This window comes from Poeciliopsis prolifica, unplaced genomic scaffold (genome assembly GCF_027474105.1).
Source record: "Poeciliopsis prolifica strain line A6 unplaced genomic scaffold, Auburn_PproV2 SCAFFOLD007, whole genome shotgun sequence".
Classification (NCBI taxonomy): domain Eukaryota; kingdom Metazoa; phylum Chordata; class Actinopteri; order Cyprinodontiformes; family Poeciliidae; genus Poeciliopsis; species Poeciliopsis prolifica.
Window position 1 is genome coordinate 8381004 of NW_026562382.1, and position 25438 is coordinate 8406441.

The 25438-nt window shown below is 39.0% G+C and overlaps 1 protein-coding gene across 2 annotated transcripts; it reads left to right on the plus strand.

Annotated features, from left to right (window-relative positions):
• The first annotated feature begins 13431 nt into the window (after window positions 1-13431).
• On the plus strand, window positions 13432-22472 carry rpe (ribulose-5-phosphate-3-epimerase). 2 transcript variants are annotated; one of them, XM_055032275.1, is made up of 6 exons: window positions 13432-13625; window positions 13891-13970; window positions 14069-14208; window positions 15540-15674; window positions 21616-21702; window positions 21792-22472. In XM_055032275.1, exons 1-6 carry the CDS (start codon window positions 13432-13434, stop codon window positions 21912-21914), a joined length of 759 nt encoding a protein of 252 aa, XP_054888250.1. In that variant the 3' UTR covers window positions 21915-22472. The 2 variants fall into 2 exon arrangements, with proteins under 2 accessions (XP_054888250.1, XP_054888251.1); XM_055032276.1 differs by having other exon boundaries at window positions 13512-13625; window positions 13828-13970.
• Window positions 22473-25438: the final 2966 nt, after the last annotated feature.

Genomic DNA, 25438 nt, shown 5'->3' on the forward strand with positions numbered 1-25438 from the left:
TCATATAATAATTGTTCTGCCTAAAATAAAATTTTTAAAATGATGTGTTTTACTATGCTTCTGTGAAGGTTGAGAACATTGTGAAAAATGTAAAAGTGACAGGGACATTGTTACTTATTCAGTTATTACAGGATGAGCTGTTAATCCCAATAGGAAAATCCACCCAGAAACAACTAATGAACAGCTTTCATTTTCTATTAGTAAGAGTTATGTAACCCAAAGGAGAGGAACACCCTTTCATCGGCAACAAAAAACAACATTGATTTGTTCATGTGCTTAAGTTCACCGCTGGGTTGATCTCCTCCTTAACTATTAATATTTCTATTTAATCTACAGGAGGAAAATATTTGTGAAAGCTTTGGTTGATCTACGGAACACCCTTGCTAGACTTCATGTTTGTCTTGACGGATAAGCTCATGTTCTGGCAAAGAGCGCACTGATCCTTCATCCTCCGTGGTGATTTGTTTTTCTTAGCGTTATTTTTTCTCTCTTAGTGCCACACTGTTTTTCCTGTATGTTTTCAAAAGGAAAATAGAAGTCTATTCCTCTATAAAGCTATTCTCATGAGATATTTCCTCTTAGAGCAGACTTTAAGGAAACAAAGCAGGGCCCAAAATGAAAGCTCTATTATGCTACTAAACACTTTTAAAAGCTTTAAAATATCAAGGGCTAAATGAGTAATGTGTTTTAAAAAAATTTAACCAAAAAAAACAACAACCTAGAATTTAAATAAAAGTGAATTGTGAAGCAATCATATAATTTTATATCTGCTGCAGGCCATCAAGCGGTATTTATGTCATCTCTAAAAGCCACTTCAAAAGACCTCACTATCTGGCTGGCTAATCTCAGCAACTGAGCTGCACATCAGTCCCTTTGTTTGTAGTCATATTGACTCCACCCTCTAGCTTTTAGACTTGAGACTGGAGTTAAAGTAAAGTCATGCTGTGCTGTAACTCAGAAAAATTAAGGTTTGCCATAAATCGGACTGAAAGGAAATTTCATTGATGCTTACAATCTGATTTGGTTTCATTAAGTATTTCAGAGATTTGAAATCACTCATAGCTAATCTAAACTCTAGTATTTATTTGTTAATGTCAAGCCTTGAAATTGCAATTTTATGTAATAGACTGCAAACCTTTTTTTTTCCATTTTTGAATTTAAAAATGGCCTCAATCATCAGACATTTAATTTGAAGAAAGTGATAGACTTTTGAAGTATGATGCAAAAGAAAAGTGTTTAATTTCCCATTGAGGAATGAAATTCCAGTTGGATTCGTTCCACATCCTCACGTGTTGGCCATAAAGCTGTTGTGAACGTTGGCCAGTGAAGATAAATCTCAGCTGAGAGGAGGGCGGAGCCACTGAAAGTGAGAGCTGAGCAGCGACAAAAACTGACTGATCAGACTGATTTTCTGACTGATATTGGGAGTGGTAAATCACAATATACCACAGCTACAATTACACTGCTACAACATGTAATATGTCCACTTTGTAGCAGGGCAAATTACATTAGTTTGATAACTCTACAGTATTTCCAGTCTAAATTACACTATCACACATTTTAGTACTTAATTTCTCATAGATGTATTGAATTATGGAAATTTTGGTCCTTAGTTTTATGTAAATCTGGTATAATTTTTCCAAACATCTTTTTTTTATCTCATGAGGAAGAGCAGTACAGAACAGCCATTATTAGCTGCCTTCCTGGTTAGCCACTGAACCAGATTAAAATCAGCCATTGCCTTAGCATTCCCATGCTTAACAAAAACATATCAATAAAGTCAGTATCATCCTTTCATGCTGACAAAATGAGGCAAGAGAATATGAATAAAAAAGGGGAAATACCTGAGAGGATGTCAAAGGTATTTGAAAACTCTGGGGCTGTGAGAATATTCCTAAAGGCTTCATACAACTCTGCAAATCCTTAGGGAGTTGTAACCCAGCACACTCCTTTGCTCACTTCCATCCGTTCTCTGTATGAGCTTAATTGGACGGCAGGACAACACGTTGTCAGGATGTGTGCAAAATTCTTTACTGTCACTCACACACACAGCCCTTTTCCAAATAAAACAAGAGATTTCCCCTGATAATGGTGCTCACATGGTTCACTGCCATGTAGAGTTGAACTGAAACCCAAGCCTCCCTGCTCCTACATACAACACATTTGGACTATTCCAAGATTTGGGTAGCTGGAAGTATCATTTTTTACTTTAAACACCGCAAGTCTTGGTCTGTCATGACGTCTCATGCTTCAGTTCCACCATGAAATATAAATACTCAGGGATTTGAAGAGGCATGTGCCTGATCTTTGCTCAAATCCATGCTGTATGACTGCTAAGCCACAGACTCTAGTGCAAAATGCATATCAAAGTCAAAAAGATTATGTGGCCAAATAAAGTTTTCATTCAAGAAAACGTCATGCAAGGAGAACGCCACCACTCTTTCATGATGAAAACCAAACATTTATTAATGATGATTCAAATTCAACAGCTTTGGATTGCTTGGATATGGAATAGCATGATCTGTGGTTTGGTTAAAAATGTGCTCAGATAATGAGTGAAATGCAATATTATCTTCTGAGTCATTGGGACTTTCCCACTAGTTATCTTTATTTGTTGCAGTGCCAATGCATCTCCACAAGTCAAACTTTCTTGTATATGGATATTTAATGTTTTTCTAATAATGATGTGATCTGCTTGTATAAGATATCAATGATAGTCATTTTCAGCTGGAATCCACATTGGTAGCAATGGTAGATTAGAGGCGATTTCCAGGCCATCATACTTCCTTTATTTCAAACAATTTTTAAGGGAATGTTACTTTAAGTTCTTTTTTCTTCTTCTTCTTTTTTTTTTTATAAATTGATGTAAGCAGTTAGGGAGCTGTTTTCTTTACAAATTGCTGTTTGCACTGTGGGACAATGATTTGCAAATAATATTAATAGACTTTAATATTAGTCCACTCAATTTTATCTGTGGTTCTATGATTTAACAGTAAACAAAAGCCATAGTGATATTATGTAACAACTACTCCAAAATCAGAAAATAAATCAGTAAATATTCCGTTGTTTGATAGTAAAATGGAACATACCAAGCAATGCACACATCAACATTATATAAAGCATAAGCTTTAAACAACAGGAGAACACATTATACAACTCTTTGCAGCAGAGCAAATTTCACTAAAACATGTTTGAAGGCTCTGATATGAAAAATAAATAAATATTTCTTGTTATATTAAATGTTGCTTTATGTTTTCCCTCAACGTTTTTCTGTTGTAGCTTTCGACTCTTTTCTTTCTTCATCTGTTTCTTCGCTTTCTGAAATTTTGTCTAATCTGAAGCAGTCAGGTCCTGGTTCCTGGATTCAGTTTCAAACTGCTACAGTTAATTTCAAGGTCTTTATGAGAATTGAAAGGCAGGGCAGTTTTGTCAGAATGTTTTCTCTGGAACAGACAACAGAGCTTCCACTGCAAGCTGCCGGGCAGCTGCATGAGATAACTGAAGGGAGAAAAGTATAATTACCTTCATCCCTCATTATTAAAATACAAAACTGACTGTATGGACAAACCAATACTTTTATGCAGAAGGAGTAGAATATATGATTTTAAATGAAAGTAAATTAAAAATCAATCTCAACCTTTAAAGTGGGTTTATATTTAAAACTTTTTGAAAATATATCTTCAACTGAACCAAATTCATGTCAGAAGCTGAGCTTTATCATGCTATTTTTTTCTCTGTGCATTAAAATGAAATGATATATAAAAATACGTATAATATTAAATAATAAACATTATCACAGCAAATGAGTAAGAAATGTAACTTTTTTTTTGGATAAACATATATACATCTATGTCAGTTTTACACTATTTCAAAGCCAGCATTCACAGTGTTGTATTTCCACTAGTGGGTATGTGAGTAACAGAGAGCCAGCTTGTGCATGTTCAAGTACTACATATGTATCAGTTTATATGCATGTAACTGTATCCATCGATTTCCCACTCACTCACCTTCCATGTTGCTGCAGCTGAAGCCCCAGAATCTTCATGCTGAGGATTTTGAAGTATTTGTTGAAACTGTCTCTGACTCTTTAGCACTCTCCACAGTGGGCCCAGCAGCTGCTGGAAACACCAGATGAGGTCAAGCTCCATACTCCCACTGGGATCAAGTGATAGTGATAGTTTATAGCTTTTATTCATAACAAATTTATCTTCTCCAAAGGAGATGCACACTCAGTGCCAACAAGTTTCCCACATTATTGCTGGGAAATGCTCAGCAGCTGATGATCTTGTTTTATTCTTAGCACTTCTAGAATTTAATTTCTTTCAGCAGACAGAACAAAAAATAAACCATGACATAAAGAGCCTTGCACTGCCTCAAAGCTTTTCACATGCTGCCATAAAGGAGCCACATTCTTGCTTGCCCATTATTGACATTTTATCTATTTTAAGACAAGATGAAGAATGTCACAGGGGTGGTGCCTGGGTAAAGCACGCAACTCATGTACAGAGGCCTCAATCATCAATGCAGTCGTCACGGATTTGAGTCCTGGTCTGTTAACATTTGTCGCCTGTCTTCTCCCTCTCTCTTACAACCTGTTTTTCTGTTGAGAAAAGCTCAGTAGAGCTGAAAAAAAAAACTTTAAAAACAAAATGCATCATAAAAGAGTGCATGTTTAGGAAAAGAAAACAATACAGAATTAAAAACAAAATCTTTTAAAATAAAAATTAAGTGTGCATTTTACAGCTCAGATGCTCTTACTCAGAAAGAAAGAAATAAAATAAAAAGGAACAGCTGTTCTGTGAAGGCGTCGGATGTTTGTTTGAGAACAAACAGCATCATAAAGACAAAGGAAAACATTCCAAAGGTCAGCAATAAAGTTGCGCGGAAGATACAGTACATCGGGGTTCGCTTATTAAAAAAGATTCCAACTTTAAACATCACAGGGAGCATTGTTCTCTGTATAATTCAAATGTAGAAACTGCCTAAAACAGTTGCAATATTGTAAAGCCATGGCACAGCCCTTCCTTTTTGGAAGGTGGAAAGAATAAAAAAAAAGATATTGTTGAAACAAAATACTGGAAAAAGTCCAATTTACAGTAGCTGAATGGGACTTAACTGATGTAAATGCAAAAATATCACATAAAGTTCCCCACTCTGGTTGAGACTAGCAATAAACGTTCATGCATTCTTACCAAGTGCTGCGTTGCAGGAAACTGATAGTGCACATCGTCCTGAACAAACTGGCCCTATGGAAAAACATAGTGGTGGACAGAACATGATTCAGAAATACCTTTCTATAGCATCCCAGCAATCCCAGGAAAGCTGGGATGACGGATGGAGTTGAAATAAGTCAAACCTGGAAGAAAACATTTGAAGGGTTGCAAAGACTTTGGACTGACCTTGGGTTGTTATGTACACATGAATAATCAACTATTTTCATCTATTAATACATTGGTAGAGACATTCCCCCAAATACTCACAGCTTTAATTTCTTCTAAATGGGATTCTACACAGAATAGAGCCAGGGATGTTGATTTAAAATCCAAATAGGGTTAATTACTTTACAATTATGCACACCTTTGTTGACTTTCAAATAAAATCTCTCCCCAAAAATCCATTGGAGACTTTAGTTGTAATGTAAATAAATGCATAAAAGAGCTTATGTGGCATGAATACTTTTACAAATTACTATACCAATGTCCAGAGAGGATGAAAAGCTTCTCTGCTCCCAGACTTGTTATCAGATTTACTGTTTGTGAGTTGGAATATTGGAAAGATTACATGTTAATTTAAAGCTCATAGTTTCAAGGCACTGCATAAAAAAACAGTTTGGGAAAGAAAGCTCTATTTGATCTCAGAGAACTCTTATCAAAATTGGATTTTGAGGTTTCATAAAGCAAACTTCTACCCAGTGTGAGCTCACATTGAAGAAATGAAAAACCTGCCAGCATACTTTCCCCTTTGTTTTTCACTACTTCCTCTATGCTAAAGTTCAAATTTGAAAGACTAGGCTGTTTTATGAATTTGTAGGATACATGGTAGCTGTAACAATAAATCGGCCTTTCTTCTTTTGTAGTTCTCTGTCATTATTCAGACATGTCATTACATTTCTCACCTTGTACTCCCGTTTCTGGCTCTTTGAAGTGAAAAACCGTCCCCCGTGCAGTCGTAAATAACGACGGGCAAAGTGGTTCATTTCTCTCCAGAGAAAAGTTTCAAAGGCTGTTACACACTGGCCACTCATGGTCAAAGGAGTTCTCCTGTTGAGGTTTAAAAGTTGAGGTCACGTCAAGGAGGAAGCAGCATAACATAAAATATCATTATTGCTGTTGAAATAACTGACAGAAAGCTACAGGATTTACACAAATGACAATAGCAGACAGCAAACTTTAGGGAGAACATACAGCTTATCTTAAAATTGAATTAGCTAAGAAGCATTGAAAGAAAAAAACTTCCATATTACATCACCACAAAAGCATTTACCCTTGTTTCTCATGGATGGTCATAGCATATTGCTTTTGCCTTCTTCTTTAGTTTTATTACATGAGAAACAGATACATATCTGCAGCTATCCTTCATGCTTTGTGCTCATTTTATGTGGAATATATATGAAAACATAGTTAAGTTTATTTTGAGCAAGATCTGCAGGCGAATATTTGGATTTTAAATCAACAAATGGGGGGTTTGTTGGGCAGTTGGATGACAAACTGTGTGAAATCAGCTTCCCATGTTTTAATTCTGCAGGAATTCATTATTTTCTTTTTCTTTTTGTTGTTTTAAAGTTATGGTCTAAAAGTTCAGAAAACATATAGATAGTCCCTACTTCAGTGATAACATTAATTTCCTGTTTGAAAAATCACTTTGCTCCAGGTGCGCTCAGCATACTGGAGTAAGGAAAGACATATTTCTGTAGCAACAACTGTAAATAACTATAGTTCTGGTGATATGTTTATTGTCTTTAAACCTCTAAGAAGGTTTACAGAACCTAGCTGTAAGTAAACTGAGATTAAATCACAAAATGAGTCCATCAAGTAATTCTGCGACTTCAAAACAATCATGTACTATTTTTTTTACTACATTTCGACAAACCTGAAAGGACCCGTACATAAAAGGTGATCCAGGAAAATCACAGGATAAGATTTAAGGATGTGATTCTTGGCAATTGAATGATTTTCCAGTGTGCCCAAATATTTGCCTTGGGCTTGATTTAAAACTGCGGGAGCTTGGCCTATTAAAAAACAAGCTTGCTTAAAAAACTATAAAGATATATTATGTTTAAAATTGTGCTGTTTAGATGAAATTTTATCATATGTTTTTTAAGCTTTTTATTTTTTTTAACTTTTTGGTCTATAGACTGCAAAGCCCAGACTCCTCATCATTACTCTTTTGCTTGATTTTTATCAGCTTTGCAAATATTTACTGAAGGTCCTATTATAAGGGATACTGTTGCTGAATGGGCAAATAAACTTAGTCTGACATGAGCAAAAAATGACAACCGCATCAGTTCTGAGACAAAGGGTTGTGTTGTTAATGATTACACGCTGCATCCTTTTGTATTTGGTGATCAGAGTTTGGCATTTTACATGAAGTGAAATTGTATCAGCCATCCATCCATTATCTGTTCAGCCTTGTCCCGAGTGGGGTCAGGAGGTGCTGGTGCCTATCTCCAGCTGCGTTCCGGGCGAGAGGCGGGGTCACCCTGGACAGGTCGCAAGCCTGTCGCAGGGCAACACAGAAACAAACAGGACAAACAACCATGCACACACACTCACACAGGGGAGAACATGCAAACTTCTTGCAGAAAGACCCCGGGCCTGGAATTGAACCCAGGACTTTCTTGCTGCAAGGTAAAGCAACAGCGCTACCGACTGCAGGCCCTATCAGCAATGAAATGTAGAGAAATGTCTAACCCAATAAAACCATCTGAACACACACACATACACACACACAAAATAAATAAATATAAATATGCATGTTTACATTATAATGTAGTTCCTTCTTTTCTTGGTTCATTTCTACATGCTAACTGGATCTACCTTTATTTCACCGGAAAATTAACAGTTAAAGGAAGCAAAGAAAATCATGCTAATCTTGATTCTAATCACGGATATCCTCCATTAAGAAGTGACCCTCCAGGGTTCCTGTAGGTGTCTTCATACCAAAGGTTCAACACAAAGCATGCGACAAACAAAAATAAAAAATCTTGCTAATTAACCTAAGGCTGGGAGGGATCTCCCCCTCCACCCTTTCCTCTCCAGCCGTGGACCCTGACCTAAGTGACGTCAAATCTTGGCAGGGTGAGGCAACAAAGACATGCTTTCCATCTGACCATCACGAGAGTCTCTATTTGTTTTCTCAGGCCTGCAGAATGATCAGTGAGGGGAAGGATTTGATTAAGAAAACGTGTTGACTGGTTTCCATTGAAATCTTAATTATCCGCCTCTACACAGGAAAATGTTAAAGAAGAACAGCGTGCATGTCTTTATTGTTCCTGTGTTTGTAAGTGCAGGTTAAAGGTTGAATAAAGGCCACGAGCCAAAAGTTGAAGGCATTTCCACCTAATGCTTTGAGACATACTTTCATGTAGATAACCACTGGAGAAACTTGAAACATAAATGCTCTTGGTACGTCTGGTGAAAAATAAAGGAAAGAGGTGTTGGAAGGATTTAATCCAGGTTTAAATTTGCTAGTCATTTTAGACCAGTTTTCTTTTTCTTGTTGTTGTGAGTTTGAATCAGGTGCATGCAGACTGCTGTTGCAACAAGCAGATATTTTTTGTCCTCCTTTACCTCCGTCTCTTTCCCCTTTTCCTCCTTTATGCCTCTTCAGACATCTGTATGAAAAGATGAGTGTCAAGTAGCTTGTACAATTCATAAGTAGGCTGATTTCTATATCTACAGAAATAAGTCGTGCAAAAGTGTAATCTTCCATACTTCCATGACACTATGTGGCAGTCTTAGGTCAGAATTTTTCAAATCATATCGCCATCAGTAAGCACGGTGGTTGCTGTAGAATGCTGTGGGACGGTTTTTCCTCCAAAAGTTGTTTGAATCTTTCACTTACTAGGACATTTATCATAGGATCTTTCAACAAGTTTGTAATCACAAAACAGTTCAAATAATAATGAAATAAATTGCTCAACACAAGCAAGGTCACATTCTTATTTTACAATCTCAGTTCCCGGAAAGGAAAGCTATCAGAAAGTTGTGGTGTGAGTTGAAGAGAAGAGAACAATAGAAAGAATTGCCAAATCTCTCCGCTAACACGGAAAAGTCTTTCAGGACCAGGTTAAACAGTCCTGTTGACATAACAGGGTTAAAATAACAGAGTCCCCCTCTTTAAAGCGTCAAAGATTTAGTAAAAAAAACACAAGAATAATTTAGTACTAAAATTATATATTGGATGGATGGAACATATATTGTGCTTTTCTTGAATAAAATTAACACAGAAATTGGGTTGCTTTAACAAAAGAGAAACCTATTTTAAGACATTTACACTTTTATAGCAGTGGTGCCAATAATTGTCAAAGATGCTGTAAATAGTTAATAAACCATTGAAAATGTCCACCAGTGCCACGAGTCACATGTAAAATACAAACAAATCTAAACCTCCTGGAATTAAACGGAACTCAACAAGCAGGAGCTGAAATCTCAATAGAGGAAATAAAAACAGGCATTAATTTTTTAAAAAAAGACAAGTGTCAGAAAAATAAATAGGCCTGTTTATTTTCTGCAGCTGTTCAATATCTGGAAATTCCTTGAAATGGCTGCAAATAGTAGAGACACGATAATTCAGTTTAAGTAGGAGTGTGGGATTGATTGCACTTCAGCTTTTGTCACCATAAGCACATACTTGTCCTGATGTGCTGCTAAAGACACATTTTTAACTGCCAACACAGATGACTGAGATTCTGGAATGCATGCAGTGTGAAACTCTTGATCCACAAGCTCATTAGGACCGCAACAGATTTATTTCCAATGGAAAAAGTGCATATTTTCAGGCTTTTCATCAAGCACAAAGATCCTAAATCAGCTTTTAGCTAAATAAACCACCCTCTGTAGCGACAATGAATAATTAAATGCTGGATTAGCTTTGCACTGTTAATAACCTCATTTATACTTTTATGTAAAAATCTTTGCATTATTAATGATAAAATATCGCCACATCTTTTGCTTAATCTTAAATAAACCCGTTTTAAACTGAAAATGTTTTTCTCATTGATTTTCTTTTTCCTGTGCTTTGTGAAAAATGTCTTCTCGTGTTTCATCAGTAAAAGAAAATGCTTCAAACATGACATCACTTCTATAGATTCGGATAGGAAAGTGTTTTTAGTCTGTGTCTACAGAGAACAACAGAGAACAGGATGAAAACATCCGAAAAATGAGTACGAGTTGCATTCCTGACCGGTTCCGTCTCCATCTGATAAACCAGAAAGGGGAAGTAAGGTGTTGTTAATAGTGAGCTGATGTAAACAAGCTTGTCATTGACTGAATCAAGCCCAAAGCACTAAAAATGTTCTGAAACAAATGTGAGCTGCAATCTAATCAGTCAGAATGGGGAGTGCATTAGCTTTGAGCGGGACCCAGATCCTTCAAACACTCCTTCATTTTCATTTTGCTAAAATTCACTTAATGAGTGGAAGCAAATCATCTCTCCTCGACCTTGCCTCTTCACAATCAAAGCCACTTTGATTGTGCAAAACACCACAGTATGTCTGTCAAAGCCCAAAGAGTGTTTTACTATCTTTCTTAGAATCCCATGAGGCCCAGATACTCTGTGGCGCCATCCTACTCTGTCTCAGCTCCGCTTAAAGACGACATACATCATGTCTGCCCTTGTGGTAACGCACTCCAGGCTACCAGTGCTTCCATCATCCCAGTAGTAATGCAAGAAGCAGGCAAAAACACATAAATGTCCAAATCTGTTCAGGCTGCCTGAGTAAATCAGTGGTGTTCTTTGTGGATTGACTCCCAGCAGAGAAGTTTATTAACACCTTAACCTCCCTGCTCCTTAAATCAATGCAACTTCCACACCCCTCTGAGAAACATTCGAACTATTCCAGTGGGGTGCAGCTGAGACTGGGGAAGGGGACAGAAGAAAATCCCATGAAGAGGAGGAATGAAGAAATTATAGAACTTAAAACACCATCAACTACAAGACTGGAGTTAATTAAAGCTTGCCCATATTTTATTAACTCAGAGCTGTTTATACTTATGTATACTAAGATCATAAAATGCTCTGAATGCAGTTAATTAGCAGTGATGCACCATTGGAAATATGCATACTCTAAAAAAGCTTTTGTAACGGTGACAATCAAGCGAGATATTGTGATTGAGTCTGCAACATTTTAATTTAATAACTGTGACAAAGCAACTCCTTTAGGAGTATGACGACAGCCATTAGAAAAACAAACCATCAGTTCTAGTAACCTCCGCCTTCTAGCAACAGTGGAGGGACACTGTTTCCCTCCGCAACCACATCAAATTACAACATGAGTAAATAACACACAAAAAAACCCCGAAACAATATTAATTAACATTGGTAATGTTAATTAACATTGGTAATGTTAATTAACATTGGTAATGTTAATTAACATTGGTAATGTTAATTAACATTAGTAATGTTAATTAACATTGGTAATTAACATTGGTAATTAACATTGGTAATGTTAATTAACGTTGCCTATGGCCAATGTGCCACACTTTTATGCCACTTGAATTTTTCCAATCAAGATGTTAGTATCTTGATTTGCATACCTTTGCATTTGTTTTTCACTGCTAGTGTTCCATATCAGGTTCAGCCTTGAGTTGTGTTGCCACAGAGCTTAATTCTGTGTAAAGGTCAGCATAAGTTCAGTTAGACTGGAAGCAGAGCAGCTTTGAATGTCAGCTATCAAGTCTTGTCACATTTTCCCATATATCTGTAGGTTTCATGGTCTCATCCTGCTGGAAGTTTCACCTCTGCTCTGATCTATTACGACGTTCTTTCTGCAAAGACTTTCTTTTTACTGTTGCTCCACAAGGGCCACAACTGTGAAGCCCATGACTAATGGCTGTCATGTCATTCTCTCACTAGAACTGTGGATCTATGCAGCTTTCTCCAGAGTCGACACGCTCTTTGCTGCTTCTCTGATTAATGCTCTACTTGCCCGGCCTCTCAGTACAGGTTGACGGCCAAGTGAGGTCTTGTTCGGGTGTCAGTTGTGCCATATTCTTTCCATTTTTCACATTTAAAGAACCCTGAACCCGAATTCCGAATCTGAGATATTGTGTCTGACACAAGTTCCTTGTCGACTGCGTTTGTTGGTCTCCATGATGCTATTTCTTCACTGATGTTCTCTAACAAACCACTGAAGCATTCACAGAACAAGATAAACAGCTGTAGCCAAGAGGAAACTCGAGCAGTGCAGAGGAGCATTACAAAACAAACCAAAGCAGAGAGCAATCGGAAGCTGAGACAAAACTGAGAAGTTTGGCAGTTTTTCTGATTGTTACATCAGCTAGAAATCGTATGCAGATGTTGCCATTATATTTTATTCTTTATTCCATTTCATGCTTTTCACCAGTAGCTATTGTTTTAATGGAGTTATTACTGTCAGGTTCATTCACGCCTAAATAAAATTGAAAGAGGCACGAGTTGTTTGTGCATTATTTAGGCGCCATCTAGTGTTAAAAGAGCAGAAGTGTGGCGCAGAGAACACAGAAATGTGTCAAATAGTCATTGACGGTCAAAGTACAACCGGAAGTTATCATTTTTACTTAGAAATTAAAAGTCTAAAGAAATAAATGGGCTGGAGGAACTTGATAATTTGTTAATTGTTAAGTCTCCAATAAACAAGTGAAACATGTTGAAGAAGTATATGTCAGTCGTATTTGTTTGGGGTGGAAAAATGTTAATAAAGCATCAGAAAAATCTATTATGATGTTTTTTTTAAATCCACCACAACAGGTTATCCGTCTTCATCTCATCATATTCTTTGCATACTCACATGTTAAACCTTCTCTGAAATTTTCTCTTTATCCTCCGAGCCAGCTCCATCTTCAACATATATCTCGCCTCCAAATCCAAGTTATTTCTCTATTGCCTCTCTAACTTTGCCTCAAAATCTGAGCTGTCTGCCTAATATGCTCATTTGCTCAGTTTGTCTTTTAACGTGTAATTACTAACGTTCTGTATGCACTTAAAATCTCAAATTAAAAATGATTAAACATGTTTTTCGTTGCCTAATTCTACAAGACTTATGTTGAAAAGAACTTTATACTGAACTACAGTAACTGTAAGTTGAAGATATAATGTCTCAGCCTTTGTTTTTAAAAAGCTTCCATCCGATTTAAGTGCTAATTATATATATAAAAAATGACAAGCCATTCCCCGTTTTAGACACGTTAATTAATTGCTTTTATTTTAAAGGTCCCCACCGGAAACTCTACCATGTTACGCTTAGCTAGACTCGCAGCTAGCGTGCCTCGGCTGCATGCACGTCCCACCAACAGCAGGCACAGCATGGCATACAGTGCGAAAATAGGTCCGTCCATCCTGAGCAGCGACCTGTCCTGTTTGGGCAGCGAGTGTGTCCGGATGATGGAGTGCGGGGCGGACTATCTGCACCTGGACGTCATGGACGGGTCAGTTTGTCCCTGGCTGCGTTAGCCAGCGTGCTAACAGCTAACAGGCTAAACTCAAACTCTGAGTTGGCTAATATCAGGAAGCTAAGTAGGAAAACTAAAATTTCAATATTTAACTGAAAGCATTTAGATTATCTTGTCGATTTTTTTTAAAGTTTTGAATCTTCTATACTGACTTAAGGAGTTAAATTTCCCTTTACAGGAACTGCTTAACTTTGCACCATTGGGAGATTTCTCAACAAGCTGTTATTGCTTACCTTTAAAGGCACTTTGTCCCCAACATCACATTCGGCCACCCCATGGTGGAGTGTCTGAGGAAGACTGTAGGCCAGGATCCCTTTTTCGGTGAGGAAGGATTCACTCCAAAACATGCGACAAGACATGCTCTAACTGAATCAAGTCTGCAATGGCCTCTTTGCTCATTATTCTATTGACGTTTGCAGACATGCACATGATGGTGTCCCGGCCGGAGCAGTGGGTGAAGCCCATGGCTGCAGCTGGAGCCAGCCAGTACACCTTCCACTTGGAGGCCACCACCAACCCTGGAAACCTCATCAAGGAGATAAGGGAGAGCGGCATGAAAGTATTACACTAAAAAAACCAGACACTACAGCTTTGCTAAGTGAATTATATCCTCAGTTGTGGTTTGTAACATTTTATTGTCATTAACTGCTCACATTGGCTTTAAACTAGTTTCATGAAAATCAATGACACAATTCAAAAACAAAACTTTACACTCGTACCCACCTTATTCCTAGTGATTTATGGGCGCGACTTCCACTGCTAACCGGAACCGCCATTTATTTACATGTTAGTTTCCACAGAGGTTTTAGGCTATAAAGTTGTGATGGTTGCCCGCCATCACATCACACCAAGCTAATATTATGTACTTCTGTTGCTTTACACTGTTGGCGCAAAACTGGAGCTCAGAACTCTGAGCAGCTTCTCTGCTTTTCTCATCTTTACATCTGTCAGCTCTTCGGAGAATCGACCTGCTGATCCACAGTCATTCCGTTACAAAACTTACTTGTTGCTCTTCGTCATTAAACTCATAATGTGCATGAGCTAGGGATTCCCTGACAGAAAAGATCAATTTATTCTGTTTACAAGACAGCGGACCTCAGTATGTTTCAGAAACATTGGACTCTGGAACCCGTTTTCAATCTGTGCCGTTGTCAGAGGAAACATTTGGTGGTTTCATGTAAATGTACACTACAAACACAACAAAACTCTTCCGTTCTCACCCAAAATTGTTGTCATGTAAACAGGGCCTGAGTGTTCTTCCATCTCTGTAGTTCTCTACATCTCTGCTCTCCTCTGTCTTCTACTGCTATGGTAAATAATCCTTTCTGAAAGTCTTCCGTTTTTTCCGGGAAACTACCTTTGCAATGCCATGGCAGGCCCCAATTATTGAAGGTCTTCTGTGATGATTTTAAGTTAAATTGCTTTAAAATCCCAACTGGCTCCATCCGTCTGAATTACAAAATCTGAAGTCTGTCTAAACTAATTAATGTTCCATAGTGTTGGCTAATGCTAGCTGATGATGCCAGCATGTTTTTGTAGTAGTCACAAGCTCATTCATTCATAATGAATGAACAGATTATCATTTTTTAAAATCTTTATATTTTGGGAAATCTTGCTATAGAAATGTACACTTTATAACCCAACTGTGCAATTGTCGTCAGTTTTATTAGCAGTGTTTTGACCCTGAAGTGGTTTAATATTTTTGTGGAAGACATATGAAGAGAAAAGAAAAGTAAAAAAATAGATATTTAATCTCTCTATGGTGTCAGTTCAAGTTCTGTTATGTGATGTTTTAGCAGACTTCACTGATTAATTAAGTGATGTATCATAAAGCCATTTTCACCTCACAGAAAGAAGAAATCTATATTGTTTTGTTTGATGTTGTCATAGGTGGGATTGGCCATAAAGCCTGGTACTACAGTGGAAGAGCTGGCACCCTGGGCCAATCAGGTGGATATGGCTCTGGTCATGACAGTGGAACCTGGATTTGGAGGACAGAAGTTCATGGAGGACATGATGCCCAAGGTAAAGGAGAGAGAAATTAATATTTTGTAAAATATTGCCAATTATTATAGTCAGTATGTGATCTGATATTTAACTATATACATGGAAAATGCACTTGAAAATGGCTGGTTATCAGTAAATTAACTCTGGCAGTGAAACCCATTAACAATCAATTTGTTTAAATGGATAATTCAGTGATGTAACTCTAGAAAATTTCAACACCACTCTGACCACCAGGGGAGATATTTTAAATCTGTGAGATGTGCTTTACGTATTACAACCGCGAGATTTAAAATGTTTTTTTTTTAGTTGTTTTATGTTTAGCTTTATTAATTTTGAATAGAATAAAAGTTCATCAACAAAAAAATGTCTGAGACATGAGGTTAACACTATTTCAGGCCCAGAAATTAGATTGCAGACATATGCATAAAATGTGAGCATTTTACAGCATTCACTGAAATTACTTTATAAAATGTTGTTTTGTTGTCTGTCCAGCATGTTTTTGAAAATTAATCAGTGATAATGCCATGTCTGAAGCCTTAATGCAACATTTAATTTGATTCAGAGTAGACCAAAACTCCCCAATTACAATAAATAAACTAAGTAGTTGCAATTTGGTGGTTATGGGTGTTTTTCCTTGACAAAACTCTTCTTGTAGATACAAAAATAACCTCCACAAAACATTGGGTTTTGACCAAGATAGTGTTGGGCAATACCGTGTATTGAAACTGCTCACAACATACAGCGAGGAGCTCTTCCTGCTCTACATTTTGTGATTTTTATATTCATTTCCCCTGTCGTTTTGCTCCGCAGTCTTGTCTCTTTTATTTGCTTATCTCATCTTGGGGGTTTTCTGTGTTGGGCGGAAGATGTATTCAGGGTGGAATTATCCACAGAGCTCAGAGAGAAATTTATTTTTGGGTCATAAAAGGTGCAGGAAGTTGCAGGAAGGGGGTCGTCTGTTTGCTGCCCCGGTGGAATATTTCTCATCATATTTATCTTAGTCTTGCTTTTATCCAATAGTTACTGATTAATGACTTCGCTTTGAATTCCTCCTGACAGAGCAGCCCAATTCCCCCTAATCTGAATTCTGCGTGTAATTTTGGAGTCGTGCCAAACTTATTTCATGTTATTTCTTTCATTTTTACTCATAATAGACACTGCATTAGTCAAATTGTAGCCTGTAGTTAATAACCTGCTGCAATTTGTTCACGCCTATATATATATATATATATATATATATATATATATATATATATATATGACTGGATAGCTCAAGCTGACTGGATAGCTCAAGCTGACTGGATAGCTCAATACATAAGGCATCAGTATATCACCCGAGAGGGCAGGGTTCGAATCCAGTCTGGGTCCTTAGGCAAGACCCTTCAAGCTACTGCCTACCTCATACCATGAGAGATACTAAGTTGCATAACATGCCGGCTCAGACGTCGCCCGGCCAAACAAGGTCTGCGTCAGGTGTTGGGGAACCAGAGCACCTTGATGACAAATGGGCTACTGGAACAAGACGGAAATGGGCGAGAGATGAAAATGTGGATCTGTTGGAATGCTACTACTCAAGTAACCCTAGTGAGAGAGGTTACATGCAAAGACTGGGGAAGGAATGGTTACTTCGACATCCCCAGTCAACACTAAGCGCTAAACAACTAGTAGCTCAGTGTTCCAACATCCGCAAACGGCAACTGCTATCACAACTTGAGATTGACGAGATACAACACAAATGCTACGGCAAAAGGGAGGAACCCGGATGTCAGGACTGTGGGGACTTAACTACAAGTCCCCACCCAGTGAGGGGATACACGGCCCCAATGAGCGAAACAGAGCTGAACGAGACAGCTGCTGACCTGAGAGAGAGAATCATGACCCGAATGACAACCAGGCCTCCCGGCGCCAATTACAACGGCTGAGTGAAGTACCATCAGAAAGTCTCATTGAGAATGTGAATGCAGCATTGAGAACGATCCCTACCAACACCATAACAGAAACCAATGAGCTGATCTACAACTCAGCATCAGTGATCCTTGAGACGCTTGGCTATAAGAGCAACCATGAGACCCAATACCCACCATGGAAAAGACGGTTAGAGGCTAAAATCAAGGTAACAAGGAGGGAAGTGAGCCAACTGTCAGAGCTCCACAAGGGTGCAATGAAAAGACCAGTACCCAGAAAGTACAGGCAGATGCCCATACCTGAAGCACTCGAGACTGCCAAACAGAGGCTCCAAGCCTTGGCCAGCCGCCTAAAGAGATACACAAGGGAGAATGAATCCAGAAGGATTAACCGGCTCTTCTCCACTCAACCAGCTAAGGTGTACTCTCAATGGCAGGGTAATAACAACAGAGCAGACCCACCAAGGCTGGAGACTGAACAATACTGGAAAGGCATATGGGAAAGGGAGGCGTCCCACAACAGCAATGCACAGTGGCTGATCTCTCTACGAGAGGACCACAGCAACCTCCCTGAGCAAGCCCCGGTAACCATCACTGTGACAGATGTTCAAGAAAGAGTCTCAGGTATGAAAAACTGGACAGCACCAGGGCCTGACATGATCCATGCCTACTGGCTAAAGAAACTCACTGCTCTCCATGAGCGACTGGCAGCCCAAATGAACCAGCTGCTACAAAGTGGGACTCACCCTGAATGGTTAACTGAAGGGCGGACAATCCTAATCCAGAAGGATCCATCAAAGGGTCCAGTCCCACCCAACTACCGACCAATAACCTGCCTCTCCACAACCTGGAAGCTCATGTCAGGCATCATAGCGGCCAAGATAAGCAAACACATGGATAAACACATGAGCACGGCACAGAAGGGTATCGGTGTAAATACCAGAGGAGCCAAACACCAACTCCTCGTAGACCGCACAGTTGCCCGAGACTGCAAAACCCGACACACCAACCTGTGCATGGCTTGGATCGATTACAAGAAAGCCTATGACTCAATGCCGCATACTTGGATCATTGAATGCCTAGAGATGTATAACATCAACAGGATTCTGAGAGCCTTCATTGCAAACTCGATGAGGCTGTGGAAAACCACCCTTGAAGCCAACTGCAAACCACTTGCACAAGTGTCCATCAAATGTGGCATATACCAAGGAGATGCCCTGTCCCCGCTACTGTTCTGCATAGGCCTGAACCCCCTCAGCCAAATTATCAACAAGACTGGCTATGGATACCGACTCAAAAATGGGGCCAACATCAGTCACCTCCTCTACATGGATGACATCAAGCTGTATGCCAAGAGTGAGCGAGACATCGACTCACTGATCCACACCACCAGGATCTACAGCACTGACATTGGAATGTCATTCGGACTAGAGAAATGTGGTCGGCTGATCACAAAGAGGGGGAAGGTGATCCACACAGAAGGAGTCTCACTCCCACAAGGAACAATAGCAGACATAGAGGACAGTTACAAGTACCTAGGTATACCACAAGCAAATGGCAACCTCGATGAGGCCACAAGGAAAGGAGCCACAGCTAAATACCTCCAACGAATAAGGCAAGTCCTGAGAAGCCAGCTCAATGGCAAGAACAAAATCCGTGCGATAAACAGCTATGCCCTGCCAGTAATCAGATACCCTGCTGGAATAATCAGCTGGCCAAAGGAGGAGATGAAAGCCACAGATATTAAGACTAGAAAGCTACTAACCATGCATGGAGGGTTCCATCCCAAATCCAGCACCCTGAGACTGTACACGAGCCGCAAGGACGGAGGCAGAGGACTAGTGAGTGTGAGAACCACTGTCCAGGACGAAACAACTAAGATCCATAAATACATCAGGGACAAAGCCTCAACAGACAATGTGCTCAGTGAATGTCTCAGACAACAGGGAACGGAGGTTGAGGTGCCAGAGATACCATCATGGGAGGACAAGCCCCTACATGGGATGTACCACCAGCAAATAATCCAAGTGGCTGATATCAGTAAATCCTACCAATGGCTGGAAAAAGCTGGACTCAAGGACAGCACAGAGGCCCTCATCCTGGCCGCCCAGGAACAGGCCCTAAACACCAGAGCAATAGAGGCCCAGATCTACCACACCAGACAAGACCCAAGGTGTAGGTTGTGCAAGGAGGCCCCTGAGACAGTCCAGCACATCACAGCAGGGTGCAAGATACTGGCAGGGAAAGCGTACATGGAGCGACATAACCAAGTGGCAGGCATAGTGTACAGAAACATCTGTGCAGAATATGGACTGGAAACCCCGAGATCAAAGTGGGAAACACCCCCAAAGGTGGTAGAGAACACCAGAGCTAAGATCCTGTGGGACTTCCAGATCCAGACAGACAGAATGGTAATGGCGAACCAACCAGACATTGTCGTAGTGGATAAACATCAGAGGAAAGCCGTTGTGGTAGATGTAGCAATACCAAGTGATTGCAACATCAGGAAAAAGGAGCACGAGAAACTGGAGAAATACCAGGGCCTCAGGGAAGAACTGGAGAGGGCCTGGAAGGTGAAGACCACAGTGGTGCCTGTGGTCATCGGGGCCCTCGGGGCAGTAACCCCCAAACTGGAGCAGTGGCTACAACAGATCCCAGGAACAACATCAGACATCTCAGTCCAGAAATGTGCAGTCCTTGGCACAGCCAAGATACTGCGCAGAACCCTCAAGCTCCCAGGCCTCTGGTAGAGGACCCGAGCTCAGAGGATAAGAACCACCCGCGGTGGGTGAGAAGGGAATTTATATATATATATATATATATATATATATATATATATATATGATTATATATTATTCAGTCATAAACCAACTCGGCAAACATTTATTATGGTTTCTTGGGTCGTATGCTTTACAAACCTTCAACTGCCAGTGGGGCCACTCGGGGCGCAGCATTTTTTAATGGTTTCTCCCCTTGGCGGTTCTAGGTTTGCAGGGTCCAAACTCCAATATTTCACAATTGTAGAATTTATAAATAGAGCGGTTTTAGGAAAAGTCAAGAAGTATCAAAAGTATTCAATTTGAGACGGTTAGTTAGAGTTAAAAACCCTTAGGGTTGTCAAATTGACTATTAATGATGAGCTTGCTGAGGAAAAGTTTGGTGAATTTGCATTTGTGAAATCACCTGGAGGAAAATGATATTTTAATATATAAGATAGATTATTACATATGTAGAACATGCTGTGCAGGTCCTGTACCTGCACAGCAGGTACAGGTACATGCTGGTTTATCATTATCACTGTGAAAAGAAAACTGGAGATTTGTCAAATATTATAATGACTCAATCTGAACAGTTAGAATGCTCAAATCTCTGACAGCTGAATATTTATTTTCTTAGATGATCAGTATGTTGTCGAAGTCGATAATACTGATGGTTATCTTGGTTATGTTTAAACTTCAGTATATGTACTCAAAAATCAAAGGTTATCCATTCCTACACCTCCTGGAAAATTATTTGGACTAAAAATAGTTGCACTTCTTTTTGTATTCATAAGTAAGAAGCCACTGCCATAAATAAAAGCTGTGATGTGGTGTAAATTGGGATTGCTAGAAAATGATTTGGTGAAATTGTCTCCTGTGAAAAGGAGAGGAAAGGACTTGCAAACAGTGACAGCGGAGCCGCTGCAGATGCCCAGCACTTACTGACCAGATGGTGTTGCAGAAATTACTAAAAGTTTTAAAAGAAACTATTAGGGATCTCAAAACTAAAGTAGTATAATTTTGTAAAATCTGTTGCAATCAACAATTTAAAAGTTAATCACTTAATGGAAGTGCTTCAGTTTTAATGGAACTGGTTTAGATTGTATTAAACCACATTGCTGCCTAAAATGTTCCATCACTTTCAGAACTGCTTGATTTTGCTGTGGAGCACACGATCAGGTGTCACACACCTGATTGAAACAAATATTTGATTAACAGGATTCTGTGCTACTTGATGCACTCCTGAGGAGTTGATCCAACCAGTTGAGCTTTGCTTTGCATCTGTGTTTCATGTAGGTGAGCTGGCTGCGGAGTCAGTTTCCCTCCTTAGACATTGAAGTAGACGGAGGCGTCGGCCCTGACACTATTCACAAGTGTGCAGAGGTAAAGCCTGCAAACATTAGGAATGTATTTAGAAGCTTAGAAACTGTTTTCTATTTTTTGTAATTTGGGCCTGTTCACCTTCGCCTCAGGCTGGAGCTAACATGATCGTGTCAGGTAGCGCTGTGATTGGCAGCGACGACCCTCGCTCTGTCATCGCGCTCCTGCGCACAGCGGTGGCCGAGGCAATCCAGAAGCGCTCCCTAGACCGCTGACACATCGTGTTCCTGGGAGGACGGTCCACCCGCCCCTCATAACACCAACAAGCCGCAGCAGCTGCAGGAAACGACTCAACATTGGACATTTGTGGGGAGAAATGGAGGTCGAGGGGTCACAGTCAAAGCAAGGGGTTTCTGGTTTTTTTTTTTTTTTTTTTTCCCCAACATCCTTCACACAATTGGTGTGACGTGATTGAAGCTGCGTCATGTTTGTTTTAACTTCTCCTGCCAGAAGTTTGTCAACTCAAACTGAGCCCCATCTCGGCGCAGGAACTACTCCAGGACCGGAGCGAAAGTTCACGCCAATAAACTCTGTAAGCATTCCAGAGCTCCGTCTTAAACAAAATGGCTTATGAAGCAGCTTTATTATGCCTTCACCTTAACGTCTGTTTTGCTTTTCTAACTGAAATAATGTTTGAAAGATTCCCAATAAGGACGAGGGTTCGTTCTCTGTCCTGGTTGAAATTACAAGGTACTGAATGTACTACTGAAAAATGCATCCTACAAAACTGTATTCCTGGTGATATGTTTTGCTGATTAAAACTATCAAAGGTTTATGGACCTACTGTAATACATTTAAGTAATATACAGTCACACCTACTTAGTTTCACTGATATAAAAACAGTCGTAGTAAATTGTTACAAATTTACCAACGTAAGTGTTGATTTTAATCACTTGTGCCAGTCCAGTTTTGTTTCAGTGTAAGGCTGGGTGTTTGATGACAAAATATAAAATGAAAGAAAAAAAATTGCTTCTTACCCTGGTAAGAAGTTGAAAAAAATCTGCTAAAGTAAAAATGCATAAGTAATTCGGACATATTTAGAAAGACACTTATAAAGTAGTCTATCTATTGTATATAAATTTAACTTATCAATTTATGTCAAATAAATTGATAAGTTCAAGTTCACAGCGGATTATGAGGACATCTTCCCTTCTAAGACACAATAAAGGAACAGGAATGAGGAACACTCTTTTGAAATAAGTACCCAACATGTCTGATTCTTATGATGCAAGGTTTTCTCACAGATGCAAACTACTGAAAATCGTCAAGACAGCTGAAAGACCAGAGTAAAACAATGTTGTATGTGTAGAAAAGGCCTCCAGGCAGAGTTTTAATTGGTTAAAGTTTAGCCACAATGATTTAAAGAGGAGAGCTTTGGACGTATTCCACTGAAATGAAGATGTGCTTTCAGCTCATTGTGATACTGGTGTTTCTTAAACGTGCCACTGGATTCCTTTTGACGTATGCCAAAGAGGGCTTTCTGGCTGACAATCCAGGGAAGTTCATCCTAATTAACTGAATAAGTAAAGCTTGAAACATGAGCCTGTGGTTACGCCTTGAGTGACAATATTGTATGATGATAAAAATAGACAAAACTAGAGAAATTGTCCAATAACAGATCTGATCTGTACAGTAACACACACACACACACACACACACACACACACACACACTCATCCCTAGGGAGAATTTAGACCAATTAAACCCTGACGATCATGTTTTTTTACTGTGGAAGGAAGCCAGAGTACCCGGAGAGAACCCACACATGTAAAGGGAGAACATGCTTCTTAAATAGATAATTTACAGTATTTTGTTTTATAATTTTTGCTTCTATCTGAGCAATGCTAAGAAAACGGTTTAGATAGAAGTACAATAGATTCGGTGTGGTGTTGAGAATGAAACTCTTCCAAAGACAAGGTAACCTGATGACACCACCATGTGGGTGGAGTCAGTCTTGAGTCAGTAAAAAGAGAGAGATGACAGAAAATTATGAACTAACAGAATCAAAATCTGTGGCCACTTGGAGAAACCATGTTGGCTGAGAGCTGATGAAACTGAAGCAGCGTTTGACTCAGCTGGAGGTCTGCTCGTCCCGTGTCATCCAAGGCTATTAGCTTGCATTTTTAAATTTTGCCAAAATTTTTCCTTGGCTTCTCTCAGTTTCCAGAGATATTTAGAATCTAAATTATGCATGGGACTCTTGAGTTTAGCTTTCAGATCGAAAGAGACATTAAAAGACTTTAATCATTAACTAGTCAAAAATATTGAGAATGTTTTATTTCCCTTGTTAATTTTCCCATCAGTGGTTAGATTTTATGTTTGTGTACTATTTGTGTAACTGAAATACATTGTGATTATCGAATAAGATATTCATTAATTCTATATAAAACCATTAATTCTATATAAAACCACATCCAGTCAAGTCATTCAATTTCAGTTGATAACATATTCTCATAAGATTTAATCTTTTATATGAAGTATATAGTTCAGGCTTTCTGACAAAGAATTTTACCCTCCAGACAGTCTTGATTGATCTTTGAGACAAATAAAAAATGATATACAATGTTTTATTGAATGAGGAAGATATAATTTTTAATGTATAGATGTGGTTAAATTGTGTATCAACAGCTACAGTTAAGGATCCACCATTGAATGAAGCAATTTCCTTATGACTTAATCCCTAATATAGTTTGGTAGAGGTTTTTTTATTTTTTGTCCTTCAAATCTGTGTTTATGGGTTTTCATTGTTCATACACTAGATGGCAACTTTGGACAAAAACTGATGGCAGAAAGCCCTGTGTGAAGAAGTCTGGTTAAACTGTGAGGCTTTGCTATAACTTTATGAATATGAGCAAACGCTTTACACTCGTTTTACAATGGAACCATGTTTCTGTCATGCATAATACATTCAAACTTTCTGGAATACACAGTTACTAAGAGTTCAACAAAGTCCTTGGACTTACAATAACCTCAGAAAGGCTCTGTGCTGAAAATGGCACAAAAGAAAAATCATCTCATGGTTCAAGTGCTGTTTGACCCCTTTTCTTAAAAACATTAGCCGCTTAAACTTTTTCAATCAATGCATCTTTTTAGTTGGGTGGAATATTGAGCCGTGTCCAATCCAACTTTTTGGACAGTATGTTTATTTAATGGTTTAATTGGTTTACATATTCTTATGTAAACAAATCCCTCCATTTGAAGACAGACAGACAGAAAACATGTCTATTGTCTCTCTTGACTATGGAAGTATCCCTCCTGTCGGTGAAAATCACCCACTACATGCTTCAAACCGCAAGCAGCTCTCTCAATAATTCAGCGCATGACTTGGAGGCAATTCACAGGCCCCCTGAAATATTGATGCCGAAAATCTGTATTTTCATTTCAAAGTCACACTTAATGGCAGATAATGTTATCCTCCTTGCTCGTTGGATCTTTGAATCTGTGCATTTATGTTATATTTTTACCAGTCCAAATTGAATGTGCACGTGCAACAATAGAGTTTGAATTTGATGCATGAATTTGTGAACGTTGTGTGAATCTCCAGTGACAGATTTCTGCTCTAATAGAGAACGACAAGCGTTTTGTGTGCTAGTGTCATCGCTGTCTTGCAAAGACAGGAAGACAATCTGTACAGGGGGTAGCTGTCAGCACTTACACATTTTCCAGGCTTCTTAACCCATGTTGCAGTGTTATTTGTTACGTGACAGGTGTTATTTCTCTCCAGATGGTCTTGATCTGT

Excerpts from the sequence above, each read along its gene's own strand:
- rpe (XM_055032275.1), top strand. The coding sequence starts at position 13,432 with ATGTTACGCTTAGCTAGACTCGCAGCTAGCGTGCCTCGGCTGCATGCA. Across the intron at positions 13,626-13,890 it reads CACCTGGACGTCATGGACGG|GCACTTTGTCCCCAACATCA; the intron begins GTCAGTTTGTCC and ends TTACCTTTAAAG. Across the intron at positions 13,971-14,068 it reads AGGCCAGGATCCCTTTTTCG|ACATGCACATGATGGTGTCC; the intron begins GTGAGGAAGGAT and ends TGACGTTTGCAG.